Here is a 19,059-nt window from a genome sequence, read left to right as displayed (position 1 = left end):
TCTGGAGAAAGTCTCATGGCTGTGTGTATGGGCTTCCTCTAACATTCTCTCATCCTTCAGCTTTGCCAACTTCCTGCTCAAGCAGTGCAACATCTCCAACCACTGTACGTGCAATCCCAGTCACTCCCTCTCAAAGCCAGGACGCCTGACTTAAAAAATCAGATAAGACCTAGTATTCAGACAGTTGGCAGATGTTCCAGGACCTCATCCTGAATGTGCAATTAGATAGAAGGGTGCAGCTGATGCGTAATGGCCACCGGCCAACCAGCAGCATGTACTCCATCGCTCCATACGGGGAGTGCAGGCACTAACTTTCTTTTGCATTGATATTACGGATGGTCATGCATTTCAAGGGCAGAGCTTTGTTACTGTCATGGCATTTCAAATACCACTAAACAATTTTAATTTTTGTACAAAAAGTTTGTTTCAAAAGTTCTTTCCCCTGAGACACACTGGAGTATGATACCCCAATGAATCAATTAGATTTCCTGCTTCTAACAGTGGAAAACCCAACGCACTGGCAGATATCTCTGTATAACAGGCATAGTTTTTGCTGATCGAACAGTCGCTGCATTTGGCACAGCAGTCATTTCACACCTTTATTTTTTCCCTCAGAGACCCAGCCAAGAGGATTAGGATATAATTAAAGGACTGGGAAAGGCATATTGTGAAACTAAAATCTGATCAAACAAAACCTGATTACAGATTGAAGTTGGTTTCCCTGGTAATTTTTTTCTTCCCAAAATGGGCAGACTCTAGCTCCTCAGCTAAAGGATCTGGATGCCTGATTTCCACTAAAGCTGACTGAGTATCCTAACCCTCTACACACTTATGTTTCTAGAAAAGATGAGCACATAAATGACACACAAAGTTGGGCATAAGATCTCTGGGGCCCAGGCTGCTGGAGTCAGGATCAGAAGTCTGGTGTGGAGGAGGCAGGGGGAGAGGAAGAGAAATAGCACGGAGTTGCTGCCAGCTCTGCTCCTGTTGGTGTGAGGATATGTTTTTAGTGCGGTGGTTGGAAGATACTGAGGCAAATGGGACAACCTCAGAGTTGCTGTGTCCACACAGAGTCTTGAGTGTACAAGGCTGGCTCTGATGGGCCACAAAGCAGATTCTACAATCTGTCTTTGTCCCCACTCCTCTTCAGGGGAAACAATTCATTCACTTGTTTCAAACAGATAAGCACTCCTAAGGCCACCTGTAAATTATTGGGAGCAGAGAATAAAATAAGCACCTTGTTTAGGAGGTCTGTCCTACAGCAGACCTGTAGGTGAAAAAATCCAACATAACTTCTGTCTAAAGATCTGCCGATCCCCATAACTTTCCACCTCCTTAAGCCTGGCCAATTACTTTAACACTAAGCTCTTGAGTAAAAATCAATCCTCTGAGGCTTCTAGATGGGGAGGGGGCTTTAAATCCATTCTATCCCCAGCCTGGAATTCTTCATTAACAAAGGAGCTCAGTGACATGCCCTCCAACAAGGCAGTCACAGCAAAATTACAACGTTAACCTGAAATTCTTAGCTCTTCAACTTGAACTCCTAACTGTAGATTCAGACTTTCAAACAAGCTACTAAAATGTGAATGAGTTTTAAATAAATAGACATTTGAACCGATACTGCTACTTTAAAGACAAGCATCTTCAGCTAAGAGTAACGTCAACTTGGCCAAATTAGTTTTAGGAAAAGTCAAAAATAGCCAGATATTAAACAAATGATGACATTTAGGAAATAGAAATCTCTGGTAACCCCAAAGCTCTTTTCAGACAGATGTGTTAAACCTTCGTGAGGTGCCCTGGCACTTTATTTATGCATCATTTTGTCTCATGTCCACAATTAAATCAGATAAAAATAAAGCCTTCTGATTGTGGTACCTAGGACTCTTCAGAATGAACTGTTAGAATGGTAAGGAAGGAAGCAACGGTGACACTTCAAGTTTAGAATGAAATGTGTTTGTTTTTTTGCAATGTTGTTGGGGTTTTCTATGCATGCCTAACAGCACCCCACCACATTTTTGGAGTCCTGGTCCATATTTGCTGGATTTTAATTCCTAACTTGCCAGTGACAGAATTCCAGAGAAATGTTAGGCAGGCTTCTTACTTTCTGCATGAAGTATACCTAAGGAGTTGGAGTACAATCTAAGGCAGGTTTCAGAGGAACAGCCGTGTTAGTCTGTATTCGCAAAAAGAAAAGGAGTACTTGTGGCACCTTAGAGACTAAATTGGTTAGTCTCTAAGGTGCCACAAGTACTCCTTTTCTTTTTGCGAATCTAAGGCAGGAGGATGATGGCGTAGGCCCCTTCAGAAGGGCTCAGTCTCACATGGCCTCTTCATGTCTGGCTCAGATGTTAGGATTTGGGCTGAAGTGCCTGAGCAGTCTTATTGGTCTGAATACTCTTTTGTCAGCTGTAAAGTTTAGAAACAATTTCCAAGGAAGCAAGCTTGTTTTCTGAAACAAAAGCAAAAAGTATACCAAGTTTGAAAAGCCTAGAGCTAAGACTTAATGCCAACATAGGACTTGAAAGTGGGGTGAAGGGAAAATTAGGGCAGAAAAGAGTATGTTTCCTAGAGTATATCAACACTACGGGGACTATACTGGCATAGTTATGTCACTATAGCTATGCTGACACAATGCCGTAGTGTAAACCAGCCTGCACCAATTGAAGAGGGTTTTCCTGTCACCACTTCCCTGAACAACAGAAACTGGGTCAATGGAAGCATTTTTCCATTGACATAACTGCATCTACATTGGGCATTAGGTGAGCATACCTACAGCTTTCAGGGGTGTGGCTCTCATACCCCCAATCGACATTAAGTGTAGATCAGGCCGTAATTATGCTTTGATTTCTCAACGGATTGCCTTCCCAATTAATCTCAAATCATGCAACTGGTATGGTCTGCAAATGGCTGAAAAGTGGTGCTGTCAGTACCGGTGGTGTCCACATGGCCTACAGGCATTGATTCTGTACTTGCTGGGTCTCTGTATTCTGGATATAACCCAAAAGAGAATTTTAATGTCATTATCCAGTATTTTAGAAGTTTTCACAACTAAAAAGGGGAATTGCAACAGCGCGCTGGCTGTTTATAGTGATCTCTAGTTCTCCTTGGTGCGAGCTATTGTTGGCTTTGATCTTTGTCCTCTCCTTCACTGAATGAATTGTTCAGACAGTGGGTGATGCCCAACCACTACTGGTTTCTCCTTAGGTTGGCATCTACTCATATATTGCTGAGGATCCAGTGTTACTAAATGGCATATGTGCTTAACTGCTAAACTAGACTTCTGACCTGTCATGATTCACACTTACTACAAATAAAACTCTTTATCCAGGCTGTTAAAACCTAGTAGCCTGTGGGACAGATATAAGTTTGATAGTATCAACCAGCCATAAGACATGCCATTAAAAAGAGAATCTTTGCTAAACAACAGGATACAATCATTTTATTCTGACCATTACCTCCATTTATGGCAGTCCATTTGCTCCCTCACTAGAAGCAGAGTTCAGGTTTTCTATTAGCTCATTTGTGCCATTTCCTTTCTTCCTCCTGCTTGGTTTTGTTTTTATGATTCTCCTCACTGCCGCTCAATGTGCAGCTTCAGACTTACAATGCAGAGCAAGCCTTTCAGGCAGCCAGCCTGGAGTGAATGAACTTTCAGAAGTTTGTTTGCCAGCATTCAACAGAAGGGCAAAGGGTTTACATTGGAATTCATGTGCTGAAGTGGGGCTACAGTAACTTACTTATTCTAAGTTCTACAGTAACTTACTTATTTTATGCATAGGAGTAAGCTTTCTTGGTCAGAGTTGGATGCTTTAAAGAAGAAAACGATGGGCAATACAGAGCTGAGTTAATCACTTCTTCCTCACTACAGCTTTCCTTATTCTGACAATATATCACTTCTGTTCTAAATGGTAGGTAGACATGCTGCTGATTTTAATGAATGCAGACTAGGTTGAAGTGGCAATATTTGCTAGTTTGATACATTCCAAATGTTACAAAATGTTATCTTGATCATGTTCAAGGCCCTGTATAAATAGCATTTCTATAGGTGGTGTCTACAGCCTATACAGTTTTAAAACCCAATCTTAGTGTCTACTTCATTGATATATTGTGCCATTATTGCTAATGCCACAATACCCTGATTCAATACAAGCATCTTGCAGCCTTTAATAGGCCAAGTGATTGATCCGTAGTCCAGCCATTAACCACACACCTGACAAGATCCATTCCCAGCAGGGCTTCAGTTTCAGAAGCTGGCTCTCTGGTGGTGATGGCTTCATTAGCGATGCAGACTCCATGTTCATTGGCTCCCATTTCTGCCCCCCAAAGCCAGGCAGGTCTGCTTAGTACAATAGCATGAGTCTTCGGCACCTGATCAATTGCAATGTATGTACACTGCATTGGGGGTAGAGAGAGAATGCTGAATGAAACTGAAAGCTAGCCATTATCTTGCTCCACTAGAATACATTATTTTCTTACATAGTGAAGTCTAGTCAAGGAGATTTTAGTAAATTACATTTCCATACCTACAAATTCTAAAACACACGGTATTTCTAGGCTTCACAAAAAATGCGGGAGGGGAAGTGAGAGAAGGGCTATTACAATTATCACACAATTTGTATGTCTCTTGAAAAATACACAGCTAATCTTCACTTTATAGAAAGGGTGAAGCATTTTTATATTCCATGTTGATAGTACCAGAGCTCCAAAAGATTATACATATCATGAATGACAAGCTGAGAGGGAGACAGAACTCATACAGCAGCAATAGAGATACCATACCTGTCAAAACATAAGGGACACAAACCACATTTTGTAGCTAGTAATACTGTTTATAAAGACGGAATGTATACTAATCTCGACCTTCACCTGGATACAACATTAGGTGCCTTATGAAACACTAACTCCATTACTGCAACAAAACAGAACAAGCTAAAGGACCTCCTGAGAAAACACCAACCATATCCATTTAAATTTGCTGGTTGTGTATATGTGGGAGAAATAAAGACTAAGAGTTTATCAGAACACAATGGTAGTGGTCATAGGAAAGTAACGTCTAGACCAGGGATCGGCAACTTTTGGCACACGGCCTGTCAGGGAAATCCACTGGCGGGCCGGGATGGTTTGTTTACCTGCAGCGTCCACAGGTTCGGCCGATTGCAGCTCCCACTGGCCGCGGTTCACCGTCCCAGGGCAATGGGGCTGCGGGAAGCAGCGTGGGCCGAGGGATGTGCTAGCCACCGCTTCCCACAGCCCCAGTTGGCCTGGATCGGCGAACCATGGCCAGTGGGAACTGCAATTGGCTGAACCTGCAGACACTGCAAGTAAACAAACCATCCTGGCCTGCCAGCGGGGCTGCATGCCAAAGGTTGCTGATCCCTGGTCTAGACTGATTTGCCTGAATTTAAGTTTTTGCAGTGGACCATTTAAAATTACAAATCAGAAGTCTATGGATATGTTCAGACAAGAAGGGGGAAAAAACCCAAGAGTGCATCTTTGAAAAGCCAAGCAAGAGAATAATCCATCAGTTTTCCTTCACAAACACTTTTTATTTTACTCTGTAGTTTGACATCTCCCTAGCATTTAAAGATGGAAAGGTCTTCCGAAACTGTAGAAGAAAAAGCCTGATTTATTGTTAGGTTATGTGCACATATGGGGGGCGGGGGGTGAAGGAGACATTTAATAAAAAGTCAATAAGACATAAAAAAGTGAGGGGAAGTGAAGGTGAAGAAATGTTTACATTTTAGTTTTGAATGCAATTAGTACTGTGGTCACATTTTTTTTTCAGGAATACATTCCACAGTCTAGATCCTATTCTTGTGAAAACCTTCTCTTCTGTACTCATACGTCTCCCCTTACTGGACAACATTCCTGTGTAAGGTATCTGGCCTGGGAGGTCATCCTGCTGGAGAGAGGTGATTGGACATCAGCTATATCAAGTGTTTCAGTAACCTCCAGCAGGAAAAAGGTCATTCACCATAGCAACATGTTTTGTCTCTGTACCACGTTCTGAAGTCTGAGGGTACAGCGGCATGTAGTGTATAGACACTTGCACGCCCAGTTAGCATGGGTATAAATAGCAATATAGATAGTGAGGCATGCCTTAAGTGAGTAGAATGCCCTACATGTCTGAACCCTAGGATATGTACCCCACACAGCTTTCTACGTGCCTAAGCAATGCCTTCAGTGTCTACACTGCTATTTTTAAGCAATGTAGTGTCCTGCTTTCTCCATTGCGGTGAAAGGCTCCAGCAGCAGGGAAGGGCTCTGCGGCGGGGAGACAGCAGGGAAAGTCTCCAGCAGTTCCCTACTGCTGGAGTCCTTCCCCGCTACCTCCACCTGCCTGAGCCGTTTACTGCTGCATGTAGCTACACATCACAGTGGACGCAGCCTGCCTTTCACTGTGGCATGTAGCTACATGTGCAGTGCCTGTACTCTACATGACAACACTGGTGTGGACAAGGCAAGTTACTGCCAATCAAAAGGTGGTGTTACAGGGTTGTCTTGCTAGCTTCTCAACTAACTTGTTTAGAAGATAAAGATTAGATGCTGGGAGGTAGCTTTAGGTCTCTGCCCTTGAGCAATTATTTCTTTTTGTACTGGTTGGCCCATTATATGTTTTAGGATGACTGGTAGATTCCCTCATCAGAAGTGTGACATTGTTAATAGAGGTCTCAGACATTCTCTACTCTCACCAACCAAGAAGAGCCTGAATCAGTCAGATGCAGTGACCCTGACTGTTCTCAATGCTTCCACAACTTCTACTTGTGCAAACAAGCTAACCTGTTGGAAGTAAGGCACTGTGTTTCTGGTCCTGCTCTCATCTTGCTCTTCTTGGAGGCCTATGAAGACAGGCAGATTTCCTCTGTAAAATAAGAACTTCTTATAAAGCAGAAGATGCCGTGCTTTGAAGTTACATGGAGGCTGCCTGGATTTAGAAAACTACGGTCTGCAGAAGTACTGCAGGGCGTGACTCCACAGCCTCTGATAAAGGAGAGAGAGGTTCCCCTTCAGTCCCTTTTCACAGTTGTATAGGTTCCTGTATTCATTGTTTCTGCCACAGATTCTCTAGTTTTATTCCTTCCAGCTCTATGGGTCACAGGTTGTCTCAGAACTATAACAATCTGTGGGATTGTGAAGCATGGCTAGAAAGGGTTAAACATCCTGCAAAATAAATAACCCTCAAAAGACATGTGGAGAGATGATGTTTGTGTTTTTGTGTATTTACACAGGTATGAGTAGGGTCACAATGTAATCAACAGTCACTGCCTATGCTGTATTCTGATAATTCAGAGGCCAAAAGAACATCCTATCATTTAAATGAATTGTAAACATAGGATATCTCGATATTCATCTCTCTTTGAAAATGTACTGTGAATGGTGGAGGAACAAGCAAATGAGCTATATGAATTAACATAAGGTAAGTACTGGTGATGGACATCCTTCAAAGTCATCCTAATTACTTTCTGTTCCCTGAGAAAATTCCAACTTTTCAAAAGACATGAAATTGTATAAAAGATCATTGGGTCCTGATTCTGTCATCTCAGAGCTGCTTAGGCTTCATCAGGGGAAGTTTGAGTCACAAGACTGAGGTCCCAGTTATGCTGGTACGCCCTGAATATGAGATTTGGACATTGGACTATAACCTATGAACTATTTCTGAAAGAACTCTTTGCAACTACAAAGCTCACCATCTCGGCTATGAATCTGAACCTCAATGAATTGAATGCATGTCTGTATGTATATTGATCTTTTAACCATACTCTCTCTCTTGTTTTTTAAAAATTTTAGTTTAGTTAATGAGAATTGGCTGTAGCGTGTATTTGGGTAAGATTTGGAATATTCAATAACCTGGGAGGTGCCACCGGACTCCTCGTTGTTTTTCTGGGAGGTAATGTGTCCAATCCTTTGGGACTGGTAGAACCTTTTCTTTTATATGATGAAAAAAGATTTTCAGAAATCTTCACATTTGACTTAGGTACATCGATGGAGGCCTGAGGCTGGATCAATTTAAGGGAACTGTGTGGTTTGGACTTCTGAGTAACCAGTGAGATAATAAAGAAGCTGTTTTATGATGGTTTGGTAAATCTAAGTATTGGAATATCCACCAGCTTTATGGGGATTGTCTGCCCCATTCGTTGCAGTTCACCCTAATTGAGTGATCATAGCTGGCTCCCCATTAGGACCCTCAAAGCTTGGAGCCAGGGGAACAGAGCAGATCAGGTTGGGGCTGGGTCACTCCACTTCCCGCCGCCCCATGAGTGCGGGGTTGGGCCCGCCCTGCAATCACTGGGCAGCAGGAAGTGGAGCGACCTGGCCCCAACCCGCTCTACTCCATTAGCTCGCGCTTGGGGGGGTGGTTTCCCTCCTGCCCCCCACAGACTTTGGGCGCAGCCCCCTCCGTGTGCCCCACGCCCCCACAAGGGGGCTGCGTAGGGCACCACAATGTCTAGGGACGGCCCTGGTTGTGCCCATCAGGACAGAATTATAGCAGGGCTAACTTATATTTAAACTTGGCCCTTTTGTTCGAGCTATGTGGCAATAGATCAGGATTTCTACATATGTGTGTTGCATTTAAATATTTTGTGCAAATATTGCAGCCTATAGAATGCTCATGGACTGTTTGCTGCAAGTATTCAATATTCATTCACACTTAACTAGACTGGTCACCTAAGTGACATGGTAATATTTTTGTTCCCTGACTGGATGATCATAACTTCTATATTCAGGCATTCATCCTGTTTAATTTACTGGGGGCTTTGATTTCCTTGGGGAGAGGATGGGAGCACTTAGAGAGAGGTAGCTGGAGAGAGCCAGGTCTAGGGAGTTTTAACTTTTTCCTTGTTCCACAAAAGCATCATGTTCTGATTACATACACTTACACCCCACCCCATAAGTCAAAAATGTCTGGGGTTCCCTTCCAAATCTGAGGATGTATGGAAAATAAAAAGCACTGGGAACAAGACTGATTGCTGCTCATTGAGGCAGTTTCCATGGTCACATTCACATAGTAAAAATAACGAGGAGTCCTTGTGGCTCCTTAGAGACTAACAAATTTATTTGGGCATAAGCTTTCATGGGTTAGAACCCACTTCATCAGATGCATGGAGTGAAAGTACAGGAGCAGGTATAAATACATGAAAGGATATGGGTTGCTTTACCAAGGGTGAGGTCAGTCTAACGAGATAAATCAATTAACAAATTGGAATTTCCCCAATACTAATTTCTCCCTACTGTTACTCACACCTTCTTGTCAACTGTCTGTAATGGGCCACTCTCTTACCACTTCAAAAGTTATTTTTCCTCCCTTGGTATCCTGTTGTTAATTGATTTATCTCATTAGACTGAGCTCACACTTGGTAAAGCAACCCCCATCCTTTCATGTATTTATACCTGCTCCTGTACTTTCACTCCATGCATCTGATGAAGTGGGTTCTAGCCCACGAAATCTTATGCCCAAATAAACGTTAGTCTCTAAGGTGCCACAAGGACTCCTCATTATTTTTGCTGATACAGACTAACACAGCTACCACTCTGAAACCTATTCACATAGCGGTAACAGTTAAAGCACATTCCTTCCACTCTTGTTGCAAGGATGCAGTACATTCTAAGAGAAATGCATCTGCTGAGCTGTGAAAACACCTGGAGGCATCTCGGTTTTAATCTCTCAATTATGAAAAGGTCTCATTCCATAACAGAGAATTTGTTGAGCACAGTGGGAGCTAGTAAAGTAGCAAACCAATAAAATGCTGCCACTGTCTTCTATAATTTTTTTTCATATTCTCTGAATTGTCTACATACATTGAAGACAGTCTGTATTTTTACACAGAAATTCTGTGCAATTTCAGCTTCTATATTTTAACCTAAGTTAAAATAGCTTTTGTGCTTGCGTAATTTGTTTGGATTTCAACTAGGGCTATCAATTAATCGCAGTTAACTCATGCGATTAACTCAAAAAAAATAATTACAATTAAAAAATAATTGTGATTAATAGCAATTTTAATCACATTGTTAAACAATACCAATTGAAATTTATTAAATAGTTTGGATGTTTTTCTACATTTTCATATATATTGTATTCTGTGTTGTAACTGAAATCAAAGTATATTTTTTTATTACAAATAGTTGCACTGTAAAAATGATAGGTTTCAGAGGAACAGCCATGTTAGTCTGTATTCGCAAAAAGAAAAGGAGTACTTGTGGCACCTTAGAGACTAACCAATTTATTTGAGCATGAGCTTTCGTGAGCCACAGCTCACTTCATCAGATGTGTACCGTGGAAACTGCAGCAGACTTTATATACACACAGAGAATATGAAACAATACCTTCTCCCACCCCACTGTCCTGCTGGTAATAGCTAAAACCTGGATTTGTGCTGGAAATGGCCCACCTGTTGATCACTTTAGATAAGCTATTACCAGCAGGACAGTGGGGTGGGAGAAGGTATTGTTTCATATTCTCTGTGTGTATATAAAGTCTGCTGCAGTTTCCACGGTACACATCTGATGAAGTGAGCTGTGGCTCACGAAAGCTCATGCTCAAATAAATTGGTTAGTCTCTAAGGTGCCACAAGTACTCCTTTTCTTTTTGTAAAAATGATAAAATAGTATTTTTCAATTCACCTCATACAAGTACTGTAGTGCAATCTCTTTGTCACGAAAGCACAGCTTACAAATGTAGATTTTTTTTGTTACATAACTGCATTCAAAAACAGAACAATGTAAAACTTCAGAGCCTACAAGTCCACTCAGTCCTACTTCTTGTTCCGCCAATCGCTCAGACAAACAAGTTTGTTTACATTTACAGGAGATAATGCTGTTCTCTTCTTACTTACGATGTCAGCAGAGAGTGAGAACAGGCATTTGCATGGCACTTTTGTAACTGGCATTGTAAGGTATTTATGTGCCAGTTATGCTAAATATTCGCATGCCCATTCATGCTTTGGCCACCATTCCAGAGGACGTGCTTCCATGCTGATGACGCTCATTAAAAAAATAATGCGTTAATTAAATTTGTGACTGAACTCTGTAGGGGAGAATTGTATGTCCCCTGCTCAGTTTCACCCACATTCTGCCATATATTTCATGTTGTAGCAGTCTCGGATGATGACTGTCACTGCAGATTTCACAAAACACAAAGAAGGTACCAATGTGAGATTTCTAAAGATTGCTACAGCACTCAACCCAAGGTTTAAGAATCTGAAGTGCCTTCCAAAAGGGACAAGGTGTGGAGCATGCTTTCAGAAGTCTTAAAAGAGCAACACTCTGATGGAAACTATAGAACCCAAACCACCAAAAAAGAAAATCAACCTTCTGCTGGTGGCATCTGACTAAAATGATGAAAATGAATATGCATCAGTCCGCAGTGCTCTGGATTGTTATTGAGCAGAACCCGTCATCAGCATGGACACATTTCCCCTAGAATGGTGGAGGAAGCATGAAGTGACATGAATCTTGAGCACATCTGGCAAGTAAATATCTTGCAATGACGGCTACAAAAGTTCCATGAGAACGCCTGTTCTTACTTTCAGGTGACATTGTAAACAAGAAGTGGGCAGCATTATCTCCCAAGAAGTAGGAATAAGTGGACTTGCAGGCTCTACAATTTTCCATTTTTATTTTTGAATGCAGTTTTTTGTACATAATTCCACATTTGTAAGTTCAACATTCATGATAAAGAGATTGCACGACAGTACTTGTATTAGATGAATTGAAAAACACTATTTTTACAGTAAAAATACTTGTAATCAAAAATATAAAGTGAGCACTGTACACTTTGTATTCTGTGTTGTAATTGAAATCAATATATTTGAAGATGTAGAAAACATCCAAAAATATTTATTTACATTTTTTTTCCAATGGTGCAATTAATTTTTTCAGTCCAGAACACAGAAAAAGAAGAGGGTGTTCTTAAAATGGCCTGAATTAGCTTTTCTTCCCTTCTTCCCATTAATACAAGGGAACAATAGAAGAGTGAGATAGGCAGGAAGAAAGCAAGCTGGGTTTCTAGTCATGCTGGATGCTCTAAAAAAGCCAACAGCTTTTTCATGAGACGAACAGCATTGCAGAAACTTATTTCCATATACTTTCCCTCCTGGTTCTCCATACTAGTCTGGGTGGTTGGCCTCTCTCCCGGTCACTGTTGCCATCTCTTGAAATATTTGGTGTTTTTTCTTAAAGACCCAGCTCCTGGAGAACCTCAGCTTCCATTTTAAAATAGAGCACATTTCTGGTCCTCTTGGTTAAAGCTTAACAGCGTAAACTCTACAGCCTCAAAAACCAGAATGCAAATAAAAAAAAACCCCATTATTGTAGCTAATTGTGATTTGGGGGAGGGGGTGCTGAGCTCTGGTGGGGCTGCCTCATGATTTTTTAATGTGGTTAGCCTTACTGTCATTGTGTGCACCATTCATAGAACACTGGCACAAGTGACTACAATGTAGCTAACACTACAAATCATAGAATCATAGAATATCAGGGTTGGAAGGGACCCCAGAAGGTCATCTAGTCCAACCCCCTGCTCGAAGCAGGACCAATTCCCAGTTAAATCATCCCAGCCAGGGCTTTGTCAAGCCTGACCTTAAAAACCTCTAAGGAAGGAGATTCTACCACTTCCCTAGGTAACGCATTCCAGTGTTTCACCACCCTCCTCATGAAAAAGTTTTTCCTAATATCCAATCTAAACCTCCCCCACTGCAACTTGAGACCATTACTCCTCGTTCTGTCATCTGCTACCATTGAGAACAGTCTAGAGCCATCCTCTTTGGAACCCCCTTTCAGGTAGTTGAAAGCAGCTACCAAATCCCCCCTCATTCTTCTCTTCTGCAGACTAAACAATCCCAGCTCCCTCAGCCTCTCCTCATAAGTCATGTGTTCTAGACCCCTAATCATTTTTGTTGCCCTTCGCTGGACTCTCTCCAATTTATCCACATCCTTCTTGTAGTGTGAGGCCCAAAACTGGACACAGTACTCCAGATGAGGCCTCACCAATGTCGAATAGAAGGGAACGATCACGTCCCTCGATCTGCTCGCTATGCCCCTACTTATACATCCCAAAATGCCATTGGCCTTCTTGGCAACAAGGGCACACTGTTGACTCATATCCAGCTTCTCGTCCACTGTCACCCCAAAGGTCCTTTTCCGCAGAACTGCTGCCTAGACATTCGGCCCCTAGTCTGTAGCGGTGCATTGGATTCTTCCGTCCTAAGTGCAGGACCCTGCACTTATCCTTATTGAATCTCATCAGATTTCTTTTGGCCCAATCCTCCAATTTGTCTAGGTCCTTCTGTATCCTATCCCTGCCCTCCAGTGTATCTACCACTCCTCCCAGTTTAGTATCATCCGCAAATTTGCTGAGAGTGCAATCTACACCATCCTCCAAATCATTTATGAAGATATTGAACAAAACCGGCCCCAGGACCGACCCCTGGGGCACTCCACTTGACACCGGCTGCCAACTAGACATGGAGCCATTGATCACTACTCATTGAGCCCGACAATCTAGCCAGCTTCCTCCCCACCTTATAGTGCATTCATCCAGCCCATACTTCCTTAACTTGCTGACAAGAATACTGTGGGAGACCGTGTCAAAAGCTTTGCTAAAGTCAAGAAACAATACATCCACTGCTTTCCCTTCATCCACAGAACCAGTAATCTCATCATAAAAGGCGATTAGATTAGTCAGGCATGACCTTCCCTTGGTGAATCCATGCTGGCTGTTCCTGATCACTTTCCTCTCATGTAAGTGCTTCAGGATTGATTCTTTGAGGACCTGCTCCATGATTTTTCCAGGGACTGAGGTGAGGCTGACTTGCCTGTAGTTCCCAGGATCCTCCTTCTTCCCTTTTTTAAAGATTGGCACTACATTAGCCTTTTTCCAGTCATCCGGGACTTCCCCTGTTCGCCACGAGTTTTCAAAGATAATGGCCAATGGCTCTGCAATCACAGCCGCCAATTCCTTCAGCACTCTCGGATGCAACTCGTCCGGCCCCATGGACTTGTGCACGTCCAGCTTTTCTAAATAGTCCCTAACCACCTAAATGTTGATTACTGAATCTGATGAGTGCATCTACCTAAAATTTTAACCACAGCACACTATCATTTTACTCAAATCTGAGGCATCCTACAAGTGATAGCAACATAAAGTCTCAAATTTTTGTAACTAGCATTTTTAATTTTAGAATTGTAGCCACGATCACTTAAATACTTCTAAAAATTCCACCTAGAATGACAAAACGCTGCATGTGTGCTCATAGCACTGCCATACCCTCACTTCACGCTGCTGCTGCCTGAAACAGGAAAAGTTGAGGGGGGAAATGGGGCAGTAAGGTACAAGAAAGCATGAGAGACTCTGCATGCAATTCCCCACCACCACCCCCCTCACCACCCCCCTAAGGAGAATCAAGCAGCCTGGAAATTAAAGGTTCTTCTGTTTCACTTCTAGCATAAAGGAAAAAATTGATGACAGATCTAAATATAGTTCAAAGCTTTCCAACAAGATGGGGGAATAAAGACAAGCACAAGAGATTCTCTTTTATTAATGAAAAGCAACTATTGTACTTGGTCAGCAGCAGTCTGATTCCTAGCACTGCCAGCCAAGCTAGTACTTCATAGTGGCCAAGTCAGAATTTGTCATTGGTCGATGAAGACAGTGGTGATGGGATGTTTTAGAAAAGGGGTATTCTCTGAAGAAAACCTGTAGATTCTGGGATACAGGTAGCAGAGATCACACCCACTACCCAGGTGCACACTTTCATTTTTGGATAACTGTGCGAATACTGTAGGGCTCATAGTAGTTTTTGGTTTACTCACTTCTGCTATAAGGCAAGTACTGTAGCATAACTTGGTAAGAACTTTACCTTCTATAAAAGGCCTCGTAGGCTTAGCACCATATAGATATAAAAACATCGGAGCAAAACATTGCATATTGTTCCTACATTCAGATTTCAAGCAGCAATCAGTAACACCTGGAAGACTTTGTACATGCATCTTATCTCATCCCTAGCTGTATTGTCCATAGCCTTCCACTTGAAAAGACCAATGATAACAGGATTGCAATTTAGCCAAAGGCAAACTTTAGAGGGTGGAAAGAACTGAAGCATATACTTGCAATTCATAATAGAATTACACACTTGGTTTTTTCAGGGAATTTGAAGCACTGGAAATAAGCTAAACATTAGTATAACAATTTTCAAATAAACAGAATACCATAAAGTGCACTGAGGCACTGGAGCCAGGGAGAATTCTCAGCAGGTGCCAGATGCCAAAACTGATTCAGCAATAAAGAATGTGTCTCTTGCTTGCATATATTAGGATCTATTAGTCTCTTGGGCAACAAGAGTAAGTAAAACTTTAATAGTGTAAGAAGTTCATTAGCATTAAAGACATCTTCAAAACACATAAGACAAACGGGATTTAAAAACCACTACAAAAGCACCATTAAAACTACAAACATGGTATCCCATGCCACCCGAAATTGATTTTTGACCACTGCTTTTGGGGAAGGGTTCTAAACTGGACTGCAGTGTTCGCTCTGCATTGCTCTGAACAGATTCATATATTGCTTATAATCTGATTTTAAACATCTCACTTGCAGATATAATCCAGGTGTCAATTTTTAAGCGAGTGACTCAAGTTAACTGACGTGTCAGCAGACCCAAATAGTGGCATTAGCGTGATGCCAGCAGATTATTTTGAATGTTAATGCTCAGAGGTCTCAAATAGCTGAAACCAACGTCAAGAAATAAAACATCTAATTCCCTAGGTCCTCTACCATTAGTAGTAACTGACTATCCCATTTCTAAATGAAGATAAAGGAAAGCTATCATTGAGCTCCAATTTATCTCTAGAGACTTTTTAGCAATGTAGCAGAGATTTCTTTATCAGTGCCAGAGAAATACAAACTACATTAACTTTTCCTATCTATTGGAGTGGCTTATTTCTTCATGAGATGGCATCCCACATTTTGTATTAGAATAGCATTCAGCAGATTCAGAATGCTGCAAAAAGATATGTAACACACAAATTTCCACCATACACAGATCACAATCCCTTATTAAATAAATCTTCTGTCACTTAATAGGGTTCTAAATAAGTTACCCTGAGAGGACTATAGAAAAGATTCTCTGAAAGGATAAATTCTGTGTGTGGTACAATATTTGTTTTGTTTTTTAAAAACAATCCTATAAAACTCTAGCCAGGATACTCTTAATTCTCTGGTTCACTTTATTTGCCCCATTAAATTCTATGCATTTTTTTCCTATGGGGTTTGGTGCCTCAAACCAGCCAGTAAAATTATTTAAATCAAATTTTTATTAGAGCCATCCTAAATGGTGAATTGCTCAGGTGATTCTTATACAGTCTTTTGTAGTCCGCCAGTAAAAAAGCTATCATAAGAATGGCCATACTGGATTAGACCAATGGCCCATCTAGCCCAGCATCCTGTCTTCCAACAGTGGCCAGTGCCAGATCCTTCAGAGGGAATGAAGAGAACAAGGTGATTATCGAGTAATCCATTCCCGGTCATCCAGTCACAGGTTCTGGGTGTCCCTAAACCTCTGACTGCCAGAGCATGGGGTTGCGTCCCTGACCATCTTGGCTAATAGCCATTGCTATACCTATCCTTCATTAACTTAATTTTTTTTTAACCCAGTTATACTTTTGGCCTTCACAACATCCCCTGGCAACGTGTTCCACAGGTGGACCATGCATTGTGTGAAATACTTAGTTATCTTTGTTTTAAACCTGCTGCCCATTAATTTCATTGGGTGACCCCTGGTTCTTGTGTTATGTGAAGGAGTAACATTTCCATATTTTCCATCTCCTCACTGTTCATGATTTCCTAAAATGATCATATCCACTCTTAGTCACCTCTTTTCTAAGCTGAACAATCCCAGTCCCCTCACATGGAACCTGTTCCATACCATCGGGTGAGATGTTCCACGTTTGTTGCCTTTCTGTGTACTTTTTCCAATTCTAATATCTTTTCTGAGATGGGGTGACCAGAATGGCACACAGTATTCAAGATGTTGGCATATTATGGATTCATACAGTGGGATTATGGTATTTTCTGTCTCATTATCTATCCCTTTCCTAATGGTTCTTAACATTTGCTTTTTTGGACTGCCACTGCACACTGAGCAGATGTTTTCAGAGAACTATCCAAGATGACTCCAAGATCTTTCTTCAGTGGTGATAATTAATTTAGACCCCATTATTTTGTAAGTGTAGTTGGGATTATGTTTTCCAATGTGCATTATTTTGCATTTATCAACACTGAATTTCATCTGCCTTTTTGTTGCCCAATCACCCAGTTGTGAGATCCCTTTGCCACTCTTTGCAGTCTGTTTTGGATTTAACTCTTCTAAGTAATTTAGTATCATCTGCAAACTTTGCTACTTCACCCCCCTTTTTTCAGATCATTTATTAATATGTTGAACAGCACTGGCCCTAGTACAGATCCTTGGGAGACCACTGTTTACCTCTCTTCACTGTGAAAACCGACCATTTATTTCTACCCTTTGTTTCCTATCTTTTAACCAGTTACTGATCCATGAAAGTGCCTTCTCTCTTATCCCACGACTGCTTGCTTTGCTTAAGGTATTTGGTATGGGACCTCATCAAAGGATTTTTGAAAGTCCAAGTACACTATATCAACTGGATCATCCCTGTCCACATAGGAGGCAGATTCATGGGGCAATCTCACTTATGAAGTGATCCACAAAATGAACCACTGCTTTAAAATAAATCCAGAATCTGAACAAGTCAGGAGTCAAGAAGAATATAATGTAATGTATTAAATACTTTCATTCCAAAGTAAAATGTATGGATTGAGTACCATAGAAGGGAAGCTGACATAAAGCCACAGCATAAGACAGTGAAAAACTGTGTTCATAAAAAAATAGAAGCAAAGGAGGAAGGAGACTAGGTCCCAAAAAAGGACCAATCATTTAGAAAAAATAAAACTGCAAATCTGAAAATTTGACACATCCCTTTAGGACTAAACTGATAATCACTGAATTCTCTGCCCCGTTTGGTGAGCAAAAATTTTTATAACAATATCAGAGAAAGTTATAGCAAAAAGAAGCAAAGGATACTACTGACAGCTCTAGAAAATTTTATGGAATCTACTGGTGCTTTCTGAGGCAGCCCATGGTGTTTTCATAAGCTTTCTTTAATATTTTTTTTATCAGCTACTGAAATTGACAGCTCTGTGAATTTGCTTGAGATGTAGGTTTAGTCTTCCATGACTGATTTTAAAAAAAAAGAATTAAACAGCTGAATTTATAAACTGTCTCTCCAAGTTTTGTGAGCTTCTAGGGATACAATTTGACAATATATAGAATTCCTGTCCAATCCAATTAAGTCAGTGCATAGCTTCTGTGTATAGGACTGAAAGTGTGCATTTGCTACCAGAAACAGCAATATGCATGCTAGACAGGTTCTTTGCACTGTAACATATGCACAAGTTTCAGCTAATAGAAACCCAAGGCAAAATACCTGTTATACTATATTTGTATTGCAAAAAATTAGCATACCTGAAATCGCAGTGGAAAGGTGGTTCTTGCTAGTTTAATATTGAAATCTAGATTGCAAGACAGCAACATTATCAAAATATAGTAAGCAGACATTTCATATGCACCAAAACTCCTAGAATTTTTCTCACAACTTAGACTTCTACCCATTTCACAGCAATTGAACAAAAGAATATGGGATGCATTATCAAGTTATCTGGAAAAGGCCTTTGAAATGGCCAGGTTAAATCAAACAAGGGTATTTCAAGAGGTAATGTCTTTCCAATATTAGCGTTTCCTAGACAGCACATCTTTATATGGCTGAATCTGTTTAAATTGTTCTTGTAGATGTAAATCGCCAATATCTCTCCCCTGTGGTCCCTTTTTACCCTATGATTCTAGGCTTTAAGAGACAGGGCAACAAGTCAATTTACAGTTGCACTGATGAAGGAAAAATGTAATAAAGTAGCAAAGCCATCAGACAGAGCCCATTTAGTTCCATGAAGACAATGGAAACATGACATCAAAACTTACTGCCGTCATGAGTTAC

General features: G+C 41.1%; 1 protein-coding gene across 3 annotated transcripts in view; it reads right to left on the bottom strand.

Annotated features, from left to right (window-relative positions):
* SCRN1 (secernin 1) overlaps window positions 1-19,059 on the bottom strand; it is a 171,319-nt gene that overhangs the window by 133,009 nt on the left and 19,251 nt on the right. For all 3 annotated transcript variants that reach the window (XM_075125767.1, XM_048838488.2, XM_048838487.2), the window contains exon 3: window positions 4,211-4,392. In XM_075125767.1, coding sequence (XP_074981868.1) covers window positions 4,211-4,392 — 182 coding nt within the window. The remainder of the gene's footprint in view (window positions 1-4,210; window positions 4,393-19,059) is intronic.

Source organism: Caretta caretta, chromosome 2 (genome assembly GCF_965140235.1).
Source record: "Caretta caretta isolate rCarCar2 chromosome 2, rCarCar1.hap1, whole genome shotgun sequence".
Lineage (NCBI taxonomy): Eukaryota > Metazoa > Chordata > Testudines > Cheloniidae > Caretta > Caretta caretta.
This window is presented reverse-complemented; position numbering and strand designations above follow the sequence as displayed.